The sequence below is a fragment of the Sinocyclocheilus anshuiensis genome, unplaced genomic scaffold (assembly GCF_001515605.1).
Source record: "Sinocyclocheilus anshuiensis isolate Anshui unplaced genomic scaffold, SAMN03320099.WGS_v1.1 scaffold107, whole genome shotgun sequence".
Taxonomy (NCBI): domain Eukaryota; kingdom Metazoa; phylum Chordata; class Actinopteri; order Cypriniformes; family Cyprinidae; genus Sinocyclocheilus; species Sinocyclocheilus anshuiensis.
This window is the reverse complement of record NW_015549584.1, coordinates 499,267-513,010: the sequence shown is the minus strand read 5'-3', so window position 1 is coordinate 513,010 and position 13,744 is coordinate 499,267. Positions and strand designations below refer to the sequence as shown.

Below are 13,744 nucleotides of genomic sequence, written 5' to 3'. Positions count from 1 at the left end.
TCTATCTATCTATCTATCTATCTATCTAGCTATCTGTCTGTCTGTCTGAGATATCTATCTATCTATCTGTCTGTCTGTCTGTCTGTCTGTTAATTAATTTATTTAAACATTTATTGTATGTCTGTTTTTTAATAAATGTATCATACAATTTTTTTACAGTTGTTTGCAAATTCACATTTTTATGATGTTTTTTTTTCTTTGCTGCTAGTGCTCATTTTCATACAATAAAATTACCTTGGTTCCATTTATTTATTTATTTAAACAAAAGCCCTCCATAAGTATTGGAACAGTAGACGAAATTGCTCTGTTTGCCGTGGAGTCAAGAAATCTGTAAATATGTTTAAAAGATGAATATGAGACAAAACTACAAATTGTCACATTTTATTATTGGGTGATTCAACACATACGTGTTTTACCAACTAAGAAGGTCAGCACTTTTAGAGTTTCATCCCCCTATCTGATGTGAGCATAAGTATTGGGACAGTTGCCTCACAGGTCTTTCTGAGTGATCAGCGGTGTCCTGTTGCATTAATTGTTAAGTTATTAAAAACAGGGAATGTGTCGTATCAGTTATATCCATTGCTTATGCATTCTGAGTCTTGCATTTGATGACGACACACACAAACCAGTATGAAGATGAGGGAGCTGACTTCGAGAGAAAAGCAAGCAAGTTGGATGCTAAAAGAAAAGAGGAAGTCAATTAGAGCTATAGCAAAAACAAATGGCATGGAGAAATTAAGAGTTTGGAAACCATTGGCGACATCAGCAAACAACAACGACCTGATCGGCTGAGAAAACCAACAGCAGTTGATGACAGGCAAATCATAAAAGCTGTGAAAATGAACTCTAAGATATGTTTCTGTAAAACCTCCAGAAAGCTGGGGTGATGCTCTGACAATCTGCTGTCCGCAGAAGACTTTCACACAGAAGTACAGAGGCTACACAGCAAGATGCAAACCTCTGATCAGCAAGTTTGCAAAAAAAGCAAAAATGTGAGCCAGTAGAGATTTGGAACAGAATTTTATGGACCGATGAGACAAAGATTAACCTTTATCTAAGTGATGGGAAAGCAAAAGTGTGGAGAAAAAGGCAACTGCAAATGATCCTAAGCATACAGCCTCATCTGTAAAGCAAGGTGGAGGTGATGTCATGGCATGGGCATGCATGGCTGTTTCTGGAACAGACCCTCTCAATTTTAATGATGACTTAATGTATGAGAACAGTAGCAGAATGACTGCAGGAGTGTACAGAAACATCTTGGCTACCAATCTTCAAGAAAATGCCACCAGACTCATCAGAAAGCGCTTCATATTGCATCAGGACAATGACCCAAAACACCCTGCCAGTTCAGTCAAGGAGTTTATCAGGGCAAAGAAAAGGAAAGTCTTAGATTGCCCAAGTCAATCTCCAGATTTAAATCTGATTGAACATGAGTTTCACCAGCTGAAGAGGAGACTAAAGGCAGAAACTCCCCAAAACAAGCAACAGTTGGAATTGGCTGCATTAAAGGCTGGGAAAAGCATTTCAAAGGATAAGACCAAGAGTCTGGTGATGTCTATGGGTCGCAGACTCACTGCTGTGATTGCGCACAAGAGATCTGCAACTAAATAATAGCTTTTAATCTTTTACATCTGCCTTAATTTCAACTGTCCCAATACTTTTGCTCACATCAGATAGTGGGATGAACTATAAAAGTGCTGTCCTTTTTATTTGGTAAAACATGTATGTGTTGAAACAGCTAATAATAAAATGTGACATTCTGTAGTTTTGTCTCATATTCATCTTTTAATCATATTTGAAAATGTCTTTACTCCACAGCAAGCAGAGCAATTTTGTCTTTACTGTTCCATAGCAAAGTGTCATTTCTTCAGTGTTGTCACATGAAAAGATATAATAAAATATTTACAAAAATGTGAGGGGTGTACAGTATATATATATATATACAGTATATATACTGTATATATATATATATATAGTTATCCCACCAATTTTTTTGATTTACCTGCCCCTTAATGTCACATACAAAAGAAGTTTTGTTTTTCAGTTTGCTCGCAAACTCTCTTTGTTGTTGTTTTCTTCACTGCTAGTGTTCGTTTTCATATATAATAAAATAACCTTGGCTCCATCTGACTACAAATGTCTGTTTCTTGTTGTTTCAGAGGGTGATTTTCAACATTGTGAACTTCAGCAAGACCAAGAGCCTGTACAGAGATGGGATGTCCCCCGTGGTGAAGTCGACCAGCCGGCCTAAATGGTATTCATACCCTCTGCAAATATCACATCTCCACCTACACGCTGTTCGCCACTGGGCTTTCCACGCTTTAATTCCAAATAACAAATCCACGACTTATCTTCTATGTGTAGCTTGTGCCTCTTCCCATTTATGTAACACAGGCCCGAGTATGGGTTCCACACAAGCCCTGCAGACACGGCCAATAAGACTTGACTGTGTACACTGTCATCATATCTGTCTGTCTTATCTCTCTGCTGCAAACAACAGGATTTTTCGTTACCACCTCTTCGGGTTTTCACACTGCCGGTGTTCCTTAAAGGAAGCATTCAACGCTTTCTCACTTTCTCTTCCTTCTCCAAGTTGACAATGGTGTGTTTGATGTTCCAGATGAGAGGTTGTGTTGCCGGGGATGTTTTTTTGTCTCCATGGTGATGCCGTCTGGGTAGAAAAAAAAGGGACAGTGACAGTGCTGTTGATAGAGGAATTATGAGAAATGCCAGAGAAGGAAGTGAGCTTCGGGCAGGACAAACTCCTTATACGTGACTGTTTACGGCACGTCACACTGGCACCATTTTCCCTAAACATGGCTTTATTCAATTCAATTCAATTCAAGTTTATTTGTATAGCGCTTTTCACGATGCCAATCCCGTGGCAGAAACAGAGAAGGTAATAGAGAAAAAGTAGCATAGCTGCTGTTCCAACTAAGCAAAAAATGATGTGTTCAACCCAAGCAAAAGAATGAAAATGTGCATTTGATCAGATGTAGCTAAAGTACAAAGTTATCCAAGGTACTACCAAGAGTCCAGACTTTTGCGACCTTAGGTAGCATGATGGATTGTAGCGTGATAGAAGGCTAGTTAGATATGCAGGAGCTAAGCTATTTAGGGCCTTAAAAGTAAGTAGTAATATTTTGTAACTGATATGGAACTTAATAGGTAGCCAGTGCAGAGACTGTAAAATTGGGGTAATATGATCATATTTTCTTGACCTGGTAAGGACTCCAGCAGCTGCATTTTGGACTACCTGTAGCTTGTTTATTGAAGATGCAGGACAACCAGCTAGCAGTGCATTACAATAGTCCAGTCTAGAGGTCATGAATGCATGAACTAGCTTTTCTGCATCAGAAACAGGTTGCATGTTCCGTAACTTGGCAATGTTTCTAAGATGGAAGAATGCTGTTTTTGTAACATGGGAAATATATATTTCAAAAGACAAGTTGCTGTCTAATATAACATGTAATATAACATTTATGTGTCTTTTAATCAGCTCGACTCTTTGCGCTCTGTCAGAGGTAGGAATGGTTTTATTAGAAGCACATCTGCCTTCGTGGAGTAGGAGACGCGTGAAAGACAAATACAGTCCCCTAGCTGTGTGTATTTTTGGATGTCTGTTAAATGGCTACATGCATTACATCAATGTGAAGATAAGATCAAATCCTTCCTGCTCCGTGTGGGTTCTGCTATTCTTCACGTATCTTCACGGCTTATTTGATATCTTTGTCTATACTTAAGCCAAACTCACACTACAAGTACAGACCGTTTCTTATTTACTGTCTTGTTGTGTACTTTTCTAATTACAGTCTAGTTGTGTCAGTTACAAGATCGTTCTAATCCTTGATTATTTATGATCCTGCAATTAGTTTTCACACAAATTTGCTTCTAAATTGTTATTTTTTAATGTAATGTTTTAATGAATGATTAATATAAATGTTTATACTGAATTAGTTTAAAATTCATAAAAACGAATAAAAGTTGGGGCAATTATCTTTTTTATATATATTAATTAGTGAAAACATTTTCTTTTTTTGAAAGTCACTTATTCATACCAAGGCTGATGAATAACACAGTAAAAACATTAATATATTTTTAAAATATATTTTAATGTAATTTATTTCTGTGATGACAAAGCTGAATTTTCAGCAGCCATTACTCCGGTCTTCTGTGTTACGTGATCTTTCAGAAATTATTGTTTTATGCTGATTTGGTGCTATAGAAACATTTATTTTTATTATCAGTGTTGAAAACTGCTTAATATTTTTGTGGAAACTGTGATACATTTTTTTTTCAGGATTCTTTGATGAATAGAAAGTTCATAAGAACAGCATTTATTTAAAATATAAATCTTTTGTATCACTATAAATGCATTTACTGTCTCTTTTGATCAATTGAATGCATCTTTGTGGAATAAAAGTTTTATTTTTAAAAAATAAATAAAAAATTCTGACCCCAGACTTTCGACCGGTAGTGCATTTACAAACATATCTTATATACTGTACAAATTGTAACTATATATATATATACATGGTTATTGCGGTTTATTTATTTATTTTTTGATATTTTACAGACGTTGAGCCATTTTTCACTAGTAGATTAAAATGAATTATTTTCCCAGCTTTCAGATTCTGGACATCATGTCAGCCAACAACATGGAGGATTTGTTTTGTGATCGGTTTTGCACAGATTCTCACACAGTTGGGAAAAGAGCTATAAGAGCTTTAATAGTCGGCTACGCCCTGGGGCTGTTTTCACAGACTTGTTCCAGCAACAAGTTTCAGTCCTGTAGTGTGCGAATGACTTGTGTGCCAGTGTACCTTGAGCACTTCCCGACAACTTTTGGAAAAGTTAAGTTTGGCAAATTCCACGTACCCGCACATGCACCGATACACACACACATCCACGCCTCCTATCAGTATCAATCAGAGTGGTGCATTACCATTCAAACACTCATCTGCCAGGTTGAATTTGCATGGACCATGCAGTCTGGACAGGTGAGGCCTGTCAGAGGTAATAGCAGGGAACTGATGGATGCCGAAGTGTGCGTGCATCCATACGGGTGCATGCGAGAGAGCCACTACGCCACGTTATCCTGACGCGCCGAACAGAGGTCATGTGACGGAGAGTACCCGCTCAACGGAAGCCTTGACATCTGTCACAAGTCGATCAAGGGCATTCAGACAAATGGCAGGCATCTGCCAAGGGAGCCTGTCTTCCTCTGCCAAGCCCTGGTCACGGCCTAATGGGACAAGACAATTAGATGGAGATGCTGCCGGAAAACAATGGACTGCAAAACATTTCACAGTCAAGTTGACGTCTCCTACGTGCCCGTGTATAACATTTCCCTCAGGAGTGTGCCGGGGTTATTTACGAGTTTGTGGCATGCTGTAGCTCACTCTTATTGCAAACCATTTTTTAGAAATTAATAGGGCTACGTCTGCACGTTATGATAAAATAATAATTAATAATTAATATGTGTGTTAGACTTGCTGTTTCGATGGAGGACTGTGACTTTACACATGTAGAGTTTTCACATGTATGTATCTATCTATCTATCTATCTATCTATCTATCTATCTATCTATCTATCTATCTATCTCTCTCTCAATCTCTCTCTATCTATATTTGAAAAAAATATATATAGGCTTAGGCAAATTACATAAATAACATAATAAAAATAAGAATAAGAATAAAAATAAAAATATGAATAAAAATAGTTTGCCCACAAATTAGTGGCTTAATTTGCAGCCATAAGTTGCAGCTCAATTACGACTTAAAAGAAACTTTTTTTTTTAGATATTGCATTGAAAAATGAACAAGACTGGCACATATCCCGGGCTGAACTCGAACCCAGGATGCCACAAGCACAAAACCTCTCAATATACCCTCTGTGTCACAGCTCCAACCATCAGTCTTATTTCTACTCTTTGTGACAGTTCTTTAACAGTAACACAAACTCAACCTTCCATTATCAAAAAATGAACTTTTTTGCTAACTGGAAATGGAGCAATTTTTGCTAACTTTTCATAGCAGGAAGGAGGCAGATTGACATTAGTCGACATTTATTTCCACCGTTATCAAAGTCATTGTCTGAATCATTTTTTTTTTTTTATACCAATCTGGAGCTCAAAGGACCGCTGTTTGTGTCAGGCTGCAGCATGCGGTGTGAAAATAAGCCTGTAGCATTTAGAGACTCTGAATACCCAGGCGAAAGAGACGGAGAACCTCTGTGTACAAATGCCACAGTGATAGCCATCAGATGGCGGGATCAGGGTGAGCTGATCATACCACGCACTGGTCGCCGCCGCTGCGGTGCAGACTCGGGCATTAGGACTTCAATAAGACGAGGAAAGACCACGTAATTCTCACACAAACGCAAAACGATCCTCTCCGTTTCGCATCCAATTATAGAGGTGTGAAAACAACATGCTGTGACACAAAGGGAGGCCTTACACACACATGCTCCTTTCTCACGACACACACAATCACACGTGATAATGGCTATATGTGCGGAGTGGCTATATGTGGTATTTAATAGATTGTGTGTGAAACCGAAGTAAAGGGGAAGGTTTATGTGATCATGTAGCACTCTATTGTAAATTAAGTTTTATGCTAGTTTCTGACTAGCAACAGCAAGTAGCACATTTTATTGTTTCAGTCCTAAAGTTTTTTAGTGTGTTGTGCCTAACGCTCATACTTTATTTACTTTCTCAGCCATAAATTGCTTGCAACGTAACTAAAGTTTATTCTTTAGTTTCTTCAGTGCTTTCATATATTCACTTCCAGAAAGAAAAAAAAAACTGATGGCAGTACCCTTTCAAAGGGTTCTAATATGTACACGTTAGGTACTAATATGTACTTTTAAAGTATTAATATGTACCTTTAATGTACTAATATGAACTATTTAGGGGTAAATAAGGTACAAAGATACCTTTTAGCTTTTGTTCCATAAAAGTGTAGTAGAAGCTTAAACTAAAGACTGTAGGCCATTTAAAAAAGCAAAGGGGTTGATCCCTTTCAATATGTCCCACCCAAATATATGGTTTCAACCAAATATGTGAGTATGCTTCTGTGATTCATAGTTGCTGAGGGGCAATTTCAGAAGACATTTGAAATTTGCAGACAAATAGTGTCATCTCAATGTTTTGAGCTTTAAAATCCCCAAGCAGCCATCTTTCATTTCTCTTGAGCATTTGGTTTGTATTGTTGTTGCCCATGAATTTCTCTTTCACATTATCCTTTTCGCTCATTTTCCATCATGACAGCAAAGTGGAACTGCTCAAAAACTGCTAATCTCTCTTTGACAAGTAGATATGAAATAAAGCAAAGAGCAGCTTTAACTGTCTGATCCAGCCCTGTATGCAGCATTGGATAAAGTCAAGAAAAAAGATGGGAGAGAGAGAGTGAGGAAAGGAGAGAGAGACAGTTTAAGAAAAAAAGAAGAGAACAGATTGCCTTTGCTGCCTTTATCTGCAGAAAAAGTCACTTTTAACCTGAAAGTTGAAACCTTTATCTCTATCTGCAGAGACCGTTCTTCCTCAAGGCTGGCTGATGCTGGAGCCCTGTGTGTGTGTGTGTGTGTGCGTGCATGCACCGCCTGGGGCTCATCTGTTCTTGGCCTCCGTGATAGACAGACAGGCATCAGATTGGAACTTGGATGCATGCATGTTTGTTTCTGGATATATGCGTGTTTATGTGCCTACAGTCCAGCAACAGGTGCAGTAATTATCGGGGTGAGGGAAGTTCCTGAAGCAGGTTACAACAGCTGACAAGCAACATCTTACAACAGAAGATCTGACAGCACTGGAGCTACACCACACAAAATGGCACGCAATCATTTCAGACAGTCCGTCTTTGTTCTTCATCTTAACCTCATGTCTGCTGCAGCTGCGTGAAGATCATGAGTCTCATTAATATGAAGTAGCCTAGTCTTGTGTAGCTAGACATTTAATCTGGCATATTCAGGGCCACACTGTAGCAATCAATAAGCAACCATTGTTTTTTTTATTTCGTACTACTCTGTTCACATACTGTTTTTCCAATAATTCCCACACTCATAGTAAAATTGAAGTATCATTATCAATTTTCCTGGTCTTCCAGAGTTGTAGAAATTGGCAACGTGTCCAAGATGCTTCAAGAAGCCTACCTGCAAAGCTACAGTACTGTTAAAAGTTGTAGGCACTTGTGTAAAAATGCTGTAAAATGAGGATGCTGTCAAAAATAATGTCATAAATAGATTTTTTTAATCAATTAACTTCTATTACCTAATTTAAATCAACATTTGGTGTGACCATCCTTCGCGTTTAAAGCAGCTTTTGCACTTGGTGCACTTGCGCATAGTTTTTCAGGTAGCTTTGCAGGTATCTCTTGAAGCATCTTGGAGATGTTGCCACAGTTCTTCTGGATTTAGTCTGTCTCAGTTTTTTCTGTTTCTTCATGTCATTCCAGACAGACTGGATGATGATGAGATCAGATCTCTGTGTGGAGCACTAGCTGTTATCAGACTCCTTGTGCAAACAAAAATTTCACTGGATTATTACAATTAATGGCAAAATTAATATTTGGAAATGTAAACTGATATTTCCTACTGACACACTACAGCAGAAGATAGAAATAACTGACTTAAAAACATTTTTTAGCTGGTAAAAATACTAGTGTTCTAATAATTTTGGCCACCACTGTACAGTATATATATATATTTACTTTTTAAACTCCAAATATATACATAGGCTACTGTCAGACTGCACACTCTTAGCAGAATCGCCTGCATCCACCTACAACTCAGAAATGTAGTCCCATGTCGCAACAAATTTAATCTGGTCTCATGGGAAATCTGCGAGAATGCAGATCTATAGCGCAAACAAATCTCTTAAACATATTTCAAAGATTCTGTTCCGTGAACCCAAATTTTGGCAAATCCAGCCAACTTTTAAACACAGCTTTGTTTCTTTAGATAAATCTGTGTATCCTGACTCATGGCCAACCAATCAGAATAGAGCTTGCCATATTTGTGTGCAGTAAGCATCAGACAGTACGTGAGTGGTCTGGCTACGTGGCTGAGACTGTTGTTAGCCTAATGGGTGTTTTGGACTAGTTATAGGTATCACTCTCTTGCGCTGTGGCCGTGTTTTAGCAGGCTGGCGGAGGACTGATGCATTGGGCTTATTGCATTTAAGTGGGAGGATGAAGTGGTTGTGAGCACTTCACAGGAATGAGAGCTGTTTAGTATTCAGCAAGAGAGAGAGTGAGAGAGACCTTTGACTGCTGATCCTCCTGACACATTAGATCCATTCTATGGCCATATTGAGATTCTGGGTGCTTATTGTAGGATAGACTGTACCTCTTTTTCTTCTGCATCATTGGTTCTCTCAGCTCTCTCTCTCTCTCTCTCTCAAGTGATTCTGCTGCTTGTTTCTTTTAAAAGAAGACTGTCAGCCAGACCAATGTATTTCTTCTTAAGGGAGTTTTGTTAGTAAAGGGAAACTATAGAGCAGATACTGATGTTTATATAACCCTATTAGGATTGTCTCAATACCATAATTTCAGTGGTTGTTAGAAAATTTTCAGAGAATTTTACCAGACAGTTTTCTCAATAGCAATTTTGATGCAAGAATATTTTTTTTAAAGTTCAATATTATATAGCAAACATAACATAACAGTGGCTTTTTGAATTATTTATCAAGTACTGATTAAGTACTAATTAAATAAGTTAAGTCAAATAATTATTCAAGTAAACCATCTGTAATAAAAAAAATATTGACAAAGAAACAAATTACAAGCAAAAGAACAAATTAAATCAGCAACGATACAAATCAAGTAGTTTTGCTTGCAAGTAAACATAGAAATTGGGGGAAAAATCAGTGTAGAAGTGTCAACAGCCTTACATCTTTTTGTTGGTCTTAAATGTAGCTAACCTGTTGTTCTTAACATCTGAATTAATTTTAGAACTGCTCAGACGTTTTAAAGCCCTAACATCGCATACATTTAGCTCAATGAGTGGCTTAGCACGGTCACATATACTATACTACACTATATCAGCATCTTTCTGCCATTCAAAAGTAGTTGTGTATTCTTATGATATACATTTTCTTCTATGCCACATATATTCTTTGCCATTGTGAATGCTTTCTCAGTTATTATAGAATTATTTGAGTTTAGCACTCACTTTACACTAAAGTGAGTTTAGCTCCGAATAATATGCAGGTTGTGTCGTCTCTGCTGAAGTGCCTCTGTGTATCTTCCCTCTCTCTTATTTTCTCATCTCTTTTTATGGAAAGCTTTTCTCCCCCCCTTCATTCACACTCCAAGGTGACAACCTTCTCAACTCCGAAAAGGGGAGCCGGTGCCCCCCTCCTTTTCCCACCCCCCACCGTGTGGGCTTATTTGTTAGCCTGATAGAGCGGAGAATTAGCAAGCAGCTTCTTTCTGCCGGCATAAACGGCAAGTGCACCGAGTGGAGTGTCACTGAGCTTCTGGCATTCTGGGTTCTGTGCATATGGAGAGCTCTGTGGCACTCTCAGCAGATGCTGCTGGGAACTCCCAGCATGCAGTGGAGGCAGAGAAGAGCGGGTGCCATCCGTACCGAAAAACAAGAAACTTTTGCAGTGATCAGTCCTGCGCTGGATGTCGTTTCAAAGAACGGTGAAGGATTGCAGCTGTGATTGCAACAGAGCTTTTCATCTCCTGGCACAAAGCTACAGAGCTGTCACTTGTGAAGTAATGTGGATTCAAACGCCTGCAGGAGACTGCAAGTATATATTTCTGCTTACATTTTTATTTGAATATGGGCATTCTTCTAAAGATCTTCTAATGCATTCTAAAATAAAATTAGGTTTATTCATTCTAGCTCATTTCTCCTTGCCTGGAGGACAACTTCACAAAAAAAAGGCACAGTTTACCCCACTCTCCTCTAGTGTACAGTGTAAAAAGACTAGCTTTCACCTTGTCTTAATGTATCACTGTAAAAAGCCATTCTTATTACCATAATAAGTAGCTCACCGCTGTCCTTACGTTTATGTATTTAAAGAGATACTTCTAATGGTGTCTCTCTTCTCTTACCAGCAGAAAAGACCTCTTCTATCACTCCTCAAAGAGAAAAACTATTATTGAGAAAAATACTTTCAAAAATAGCACAGGGGTTAGTGGGAAATAACCTTGGCTAAGGGTATGTTTTTATGAAAAAAGCGTGGAATGAAAACACACACACACACACACAAACACCGTATGGAAGTTTTCCACCAGCAGGACTGCTCCACCATGAGTCTGCCTGGCAATTTTGCTTTTGTACTAAATCCTTCCTGTGAACGTTTGATGTAACAAAATAGTGAAATTGTATTTGACCGAAAAACAAGAAACTTTTGCAGTGATCAGTCCTGCGCTGGATGTCGTTTCAAAGAACGGTGAAGGATTGCAGCTGTGATTGCAACAGAGCTTTTCATCTCCTGGCACAAAGCTACAGAGCTGTCACTTGTGAAGTAATGTGGATTCAAACGCCTGCAGGAGACTGCAAGGCAAAATGATAGGGAGGAGCGGGCTAAGATGTGTCACTGCCTTAATCTAGCAAACTGTGTTTAATGTACGTCACATGACTTTATATTTAGAAAGGGCCCATCATGTACAGCTACATGTGACTGAGAGATGCACATGATAAAAATGATAAACTTTTTGTTTATGATAAAAACTTGCTTGGCACAATACATTTATAAGCTTATAACTTTTTCTATTTTAATACATTTTAAAATGTAATTTATTCCTGTAGTGGCAAAACTACATTTTCAGCAGCCATGCTCTTTAGTCTCTAGTGTCACATGATCCTTCATAAATCATTCTAATATACTGATTTGGTGTTTAAGAAACATCTCTTTTTTATTATCAGTGTTAAAAACAGTTGTGCTGCTTAATATTTTTGTGAAAATCATGGTACATTTTTCAGGATTTTTTGATTATAATAGAAAGTTCAAAAGAACAGCATTTATTTGAAACGGAAATCTTTGAAATTGGACATCTAAAATGTTGTCTTTACTGTCACTTGACCAGTTAAATGAATCCTTGCTGAATAAAAGTATTAATTTGCATTGAAAGGTAGTATATAATGGTTTACACAAAAAAAATATTAAGCAACATTTTAATACTGATAATAGGAAATGTTTCTGGACCACTTGATTCCAATGTAGTATTATAATTTAATATATAAAATTATATTATTATTGTTATTATTACTTAGATATATTATGTAAAAATTTTTGTTCATATATATATATATAAAAAAAGCGTGGAATGAAAACACACACACACACACACAAACACCGTATGGAAGTTTTCCACCAGCAGGACTGCTCCACCATGAGTCTGCCTGGCAATTTTGCTTTTGTACTAAATCCTTCCTGTGAACGTTTGATGTAACAAAATAGTGAAATTGTATTTGGAGATGTCTCTGGATCCACCAGAGAGGCTGCTAGCGGTAATTGCTCTGTCAATCACTGGGCTCCTGCTGTTGAGTCTGATTGGTTAAGCTGTGGGTAGGGGAAGCTCACCTTAGAGGAGAGGAAACTCTTTCCTCGTCTCTCCGTCTTTCTCCATCTCTTTCACCCTCTTTCTCTGTAGACGCCATGGGCCTCTGGTCGCTCAGGGAGTCTTTGCTGCTTACAAGGCATGCGTACTGTTGAAACAAACAACCTAAGGTGGCATGTTGGATGTAGGACAAATTTTTCTTCCTTATTTTTTGGATTTCTTTAACATTTTCCTCATAACAAATCAATCTTTCCTAGCGTTAGTAGACCTAAAGGAGCTGTCAAGCAGTTTGTTTATTTATTTATAATAAATAATAAAATCTATATTTATTATTTATAAATAAATTATTATACTGGGGGTATAATTATAATAATTATATATATATATATCCCCCAGTATAATATATATATATATATATATATATTATACTGGGGGAAGTCGTGGCCTAATGTTTAGAGAGTCAGACTCGTAACCCAAAGGTTGCGGGTTCGAGTCTCGTACCGGCAGGGATTGTAGGTTGGGGGCGCACTTAGGATGGGATAAATGCAGAGCACTAATTCCGAGTATGGGTCACCATACTTGGCCACATGTCACGTCACTTTCATTTATTTATTTTGTTATTTTAAGTATATGTAACAGTTTCTGTGTAAGATTATAAAAAGTAAATAATTATGGTAACACTTTATTTTAAGGACCTATTCTCGCTATTAACTAGTTGCTGATTAGCATGCATATTACTAGCATATTGGCTGTTTTTTAGTATTTATAAACCACATGACCATATTTTAGATCCCTTAATCTTACCCCATACTTAAACTTAAAGGAACACGCCACTATTTTTGAAAATAGGCTCATTTTCCAACTCTCCTAGAGTTAAACAGTTGAGCCGATCTCCGGGTCTGGCGGTAGCACTTTTAGCTGCAGCTTAGCATAGATCATTGAATCTGATTAAACCGTTAGCATCTCGCTCAAAAATGACCAAAGAGTTTCTAATATCATTGCGCCTGCTGCACCCATGGTACGGCAGCAAAGTTCCTTGATTATTACACCGGAATGAGAGTACAGTTTCTAGCCATATCGGCCTAAAAAATCGCAACTTTTAATTTTTTCCGTCGGTCTTACTACACGATGTAACTACAGAAGAGTCAAGTTTTAAATAGGAAAAATATCGAAACTTTGGTCATTTTTGAGCGAGATGCTAAAGGTCTATTCAGATTCAATGATCTATG

The 13,744-nt window shown here is 37.7% G+C and overlaps 1 protein-coding gene across 1 annotated transcript in view; it reads left to right on the top strand.

Annotated features, from left to right (window-relative positions):
* Positions 1–2,161: 2,161 nt before the first annotated feature.
* agbl4 (AGBL carboxypeptidase 4) overlaps positions 2,162–13,744 on the top strand; it is a 214,602-nt gene continuing 203,019 nt past the window's right edge. The window contains exon 1 of the mRNA XM_016446167.1: positions 2,162–2,254. Coding sequence (XP_016301653.1) covers positions 2,217–2,254 — 38 coding nt within the window. The 5' untranslated portion in view covers positions 2,162–2,216. The remainder of the gene's footprint in view (positions 2,255–13,744) is intronic.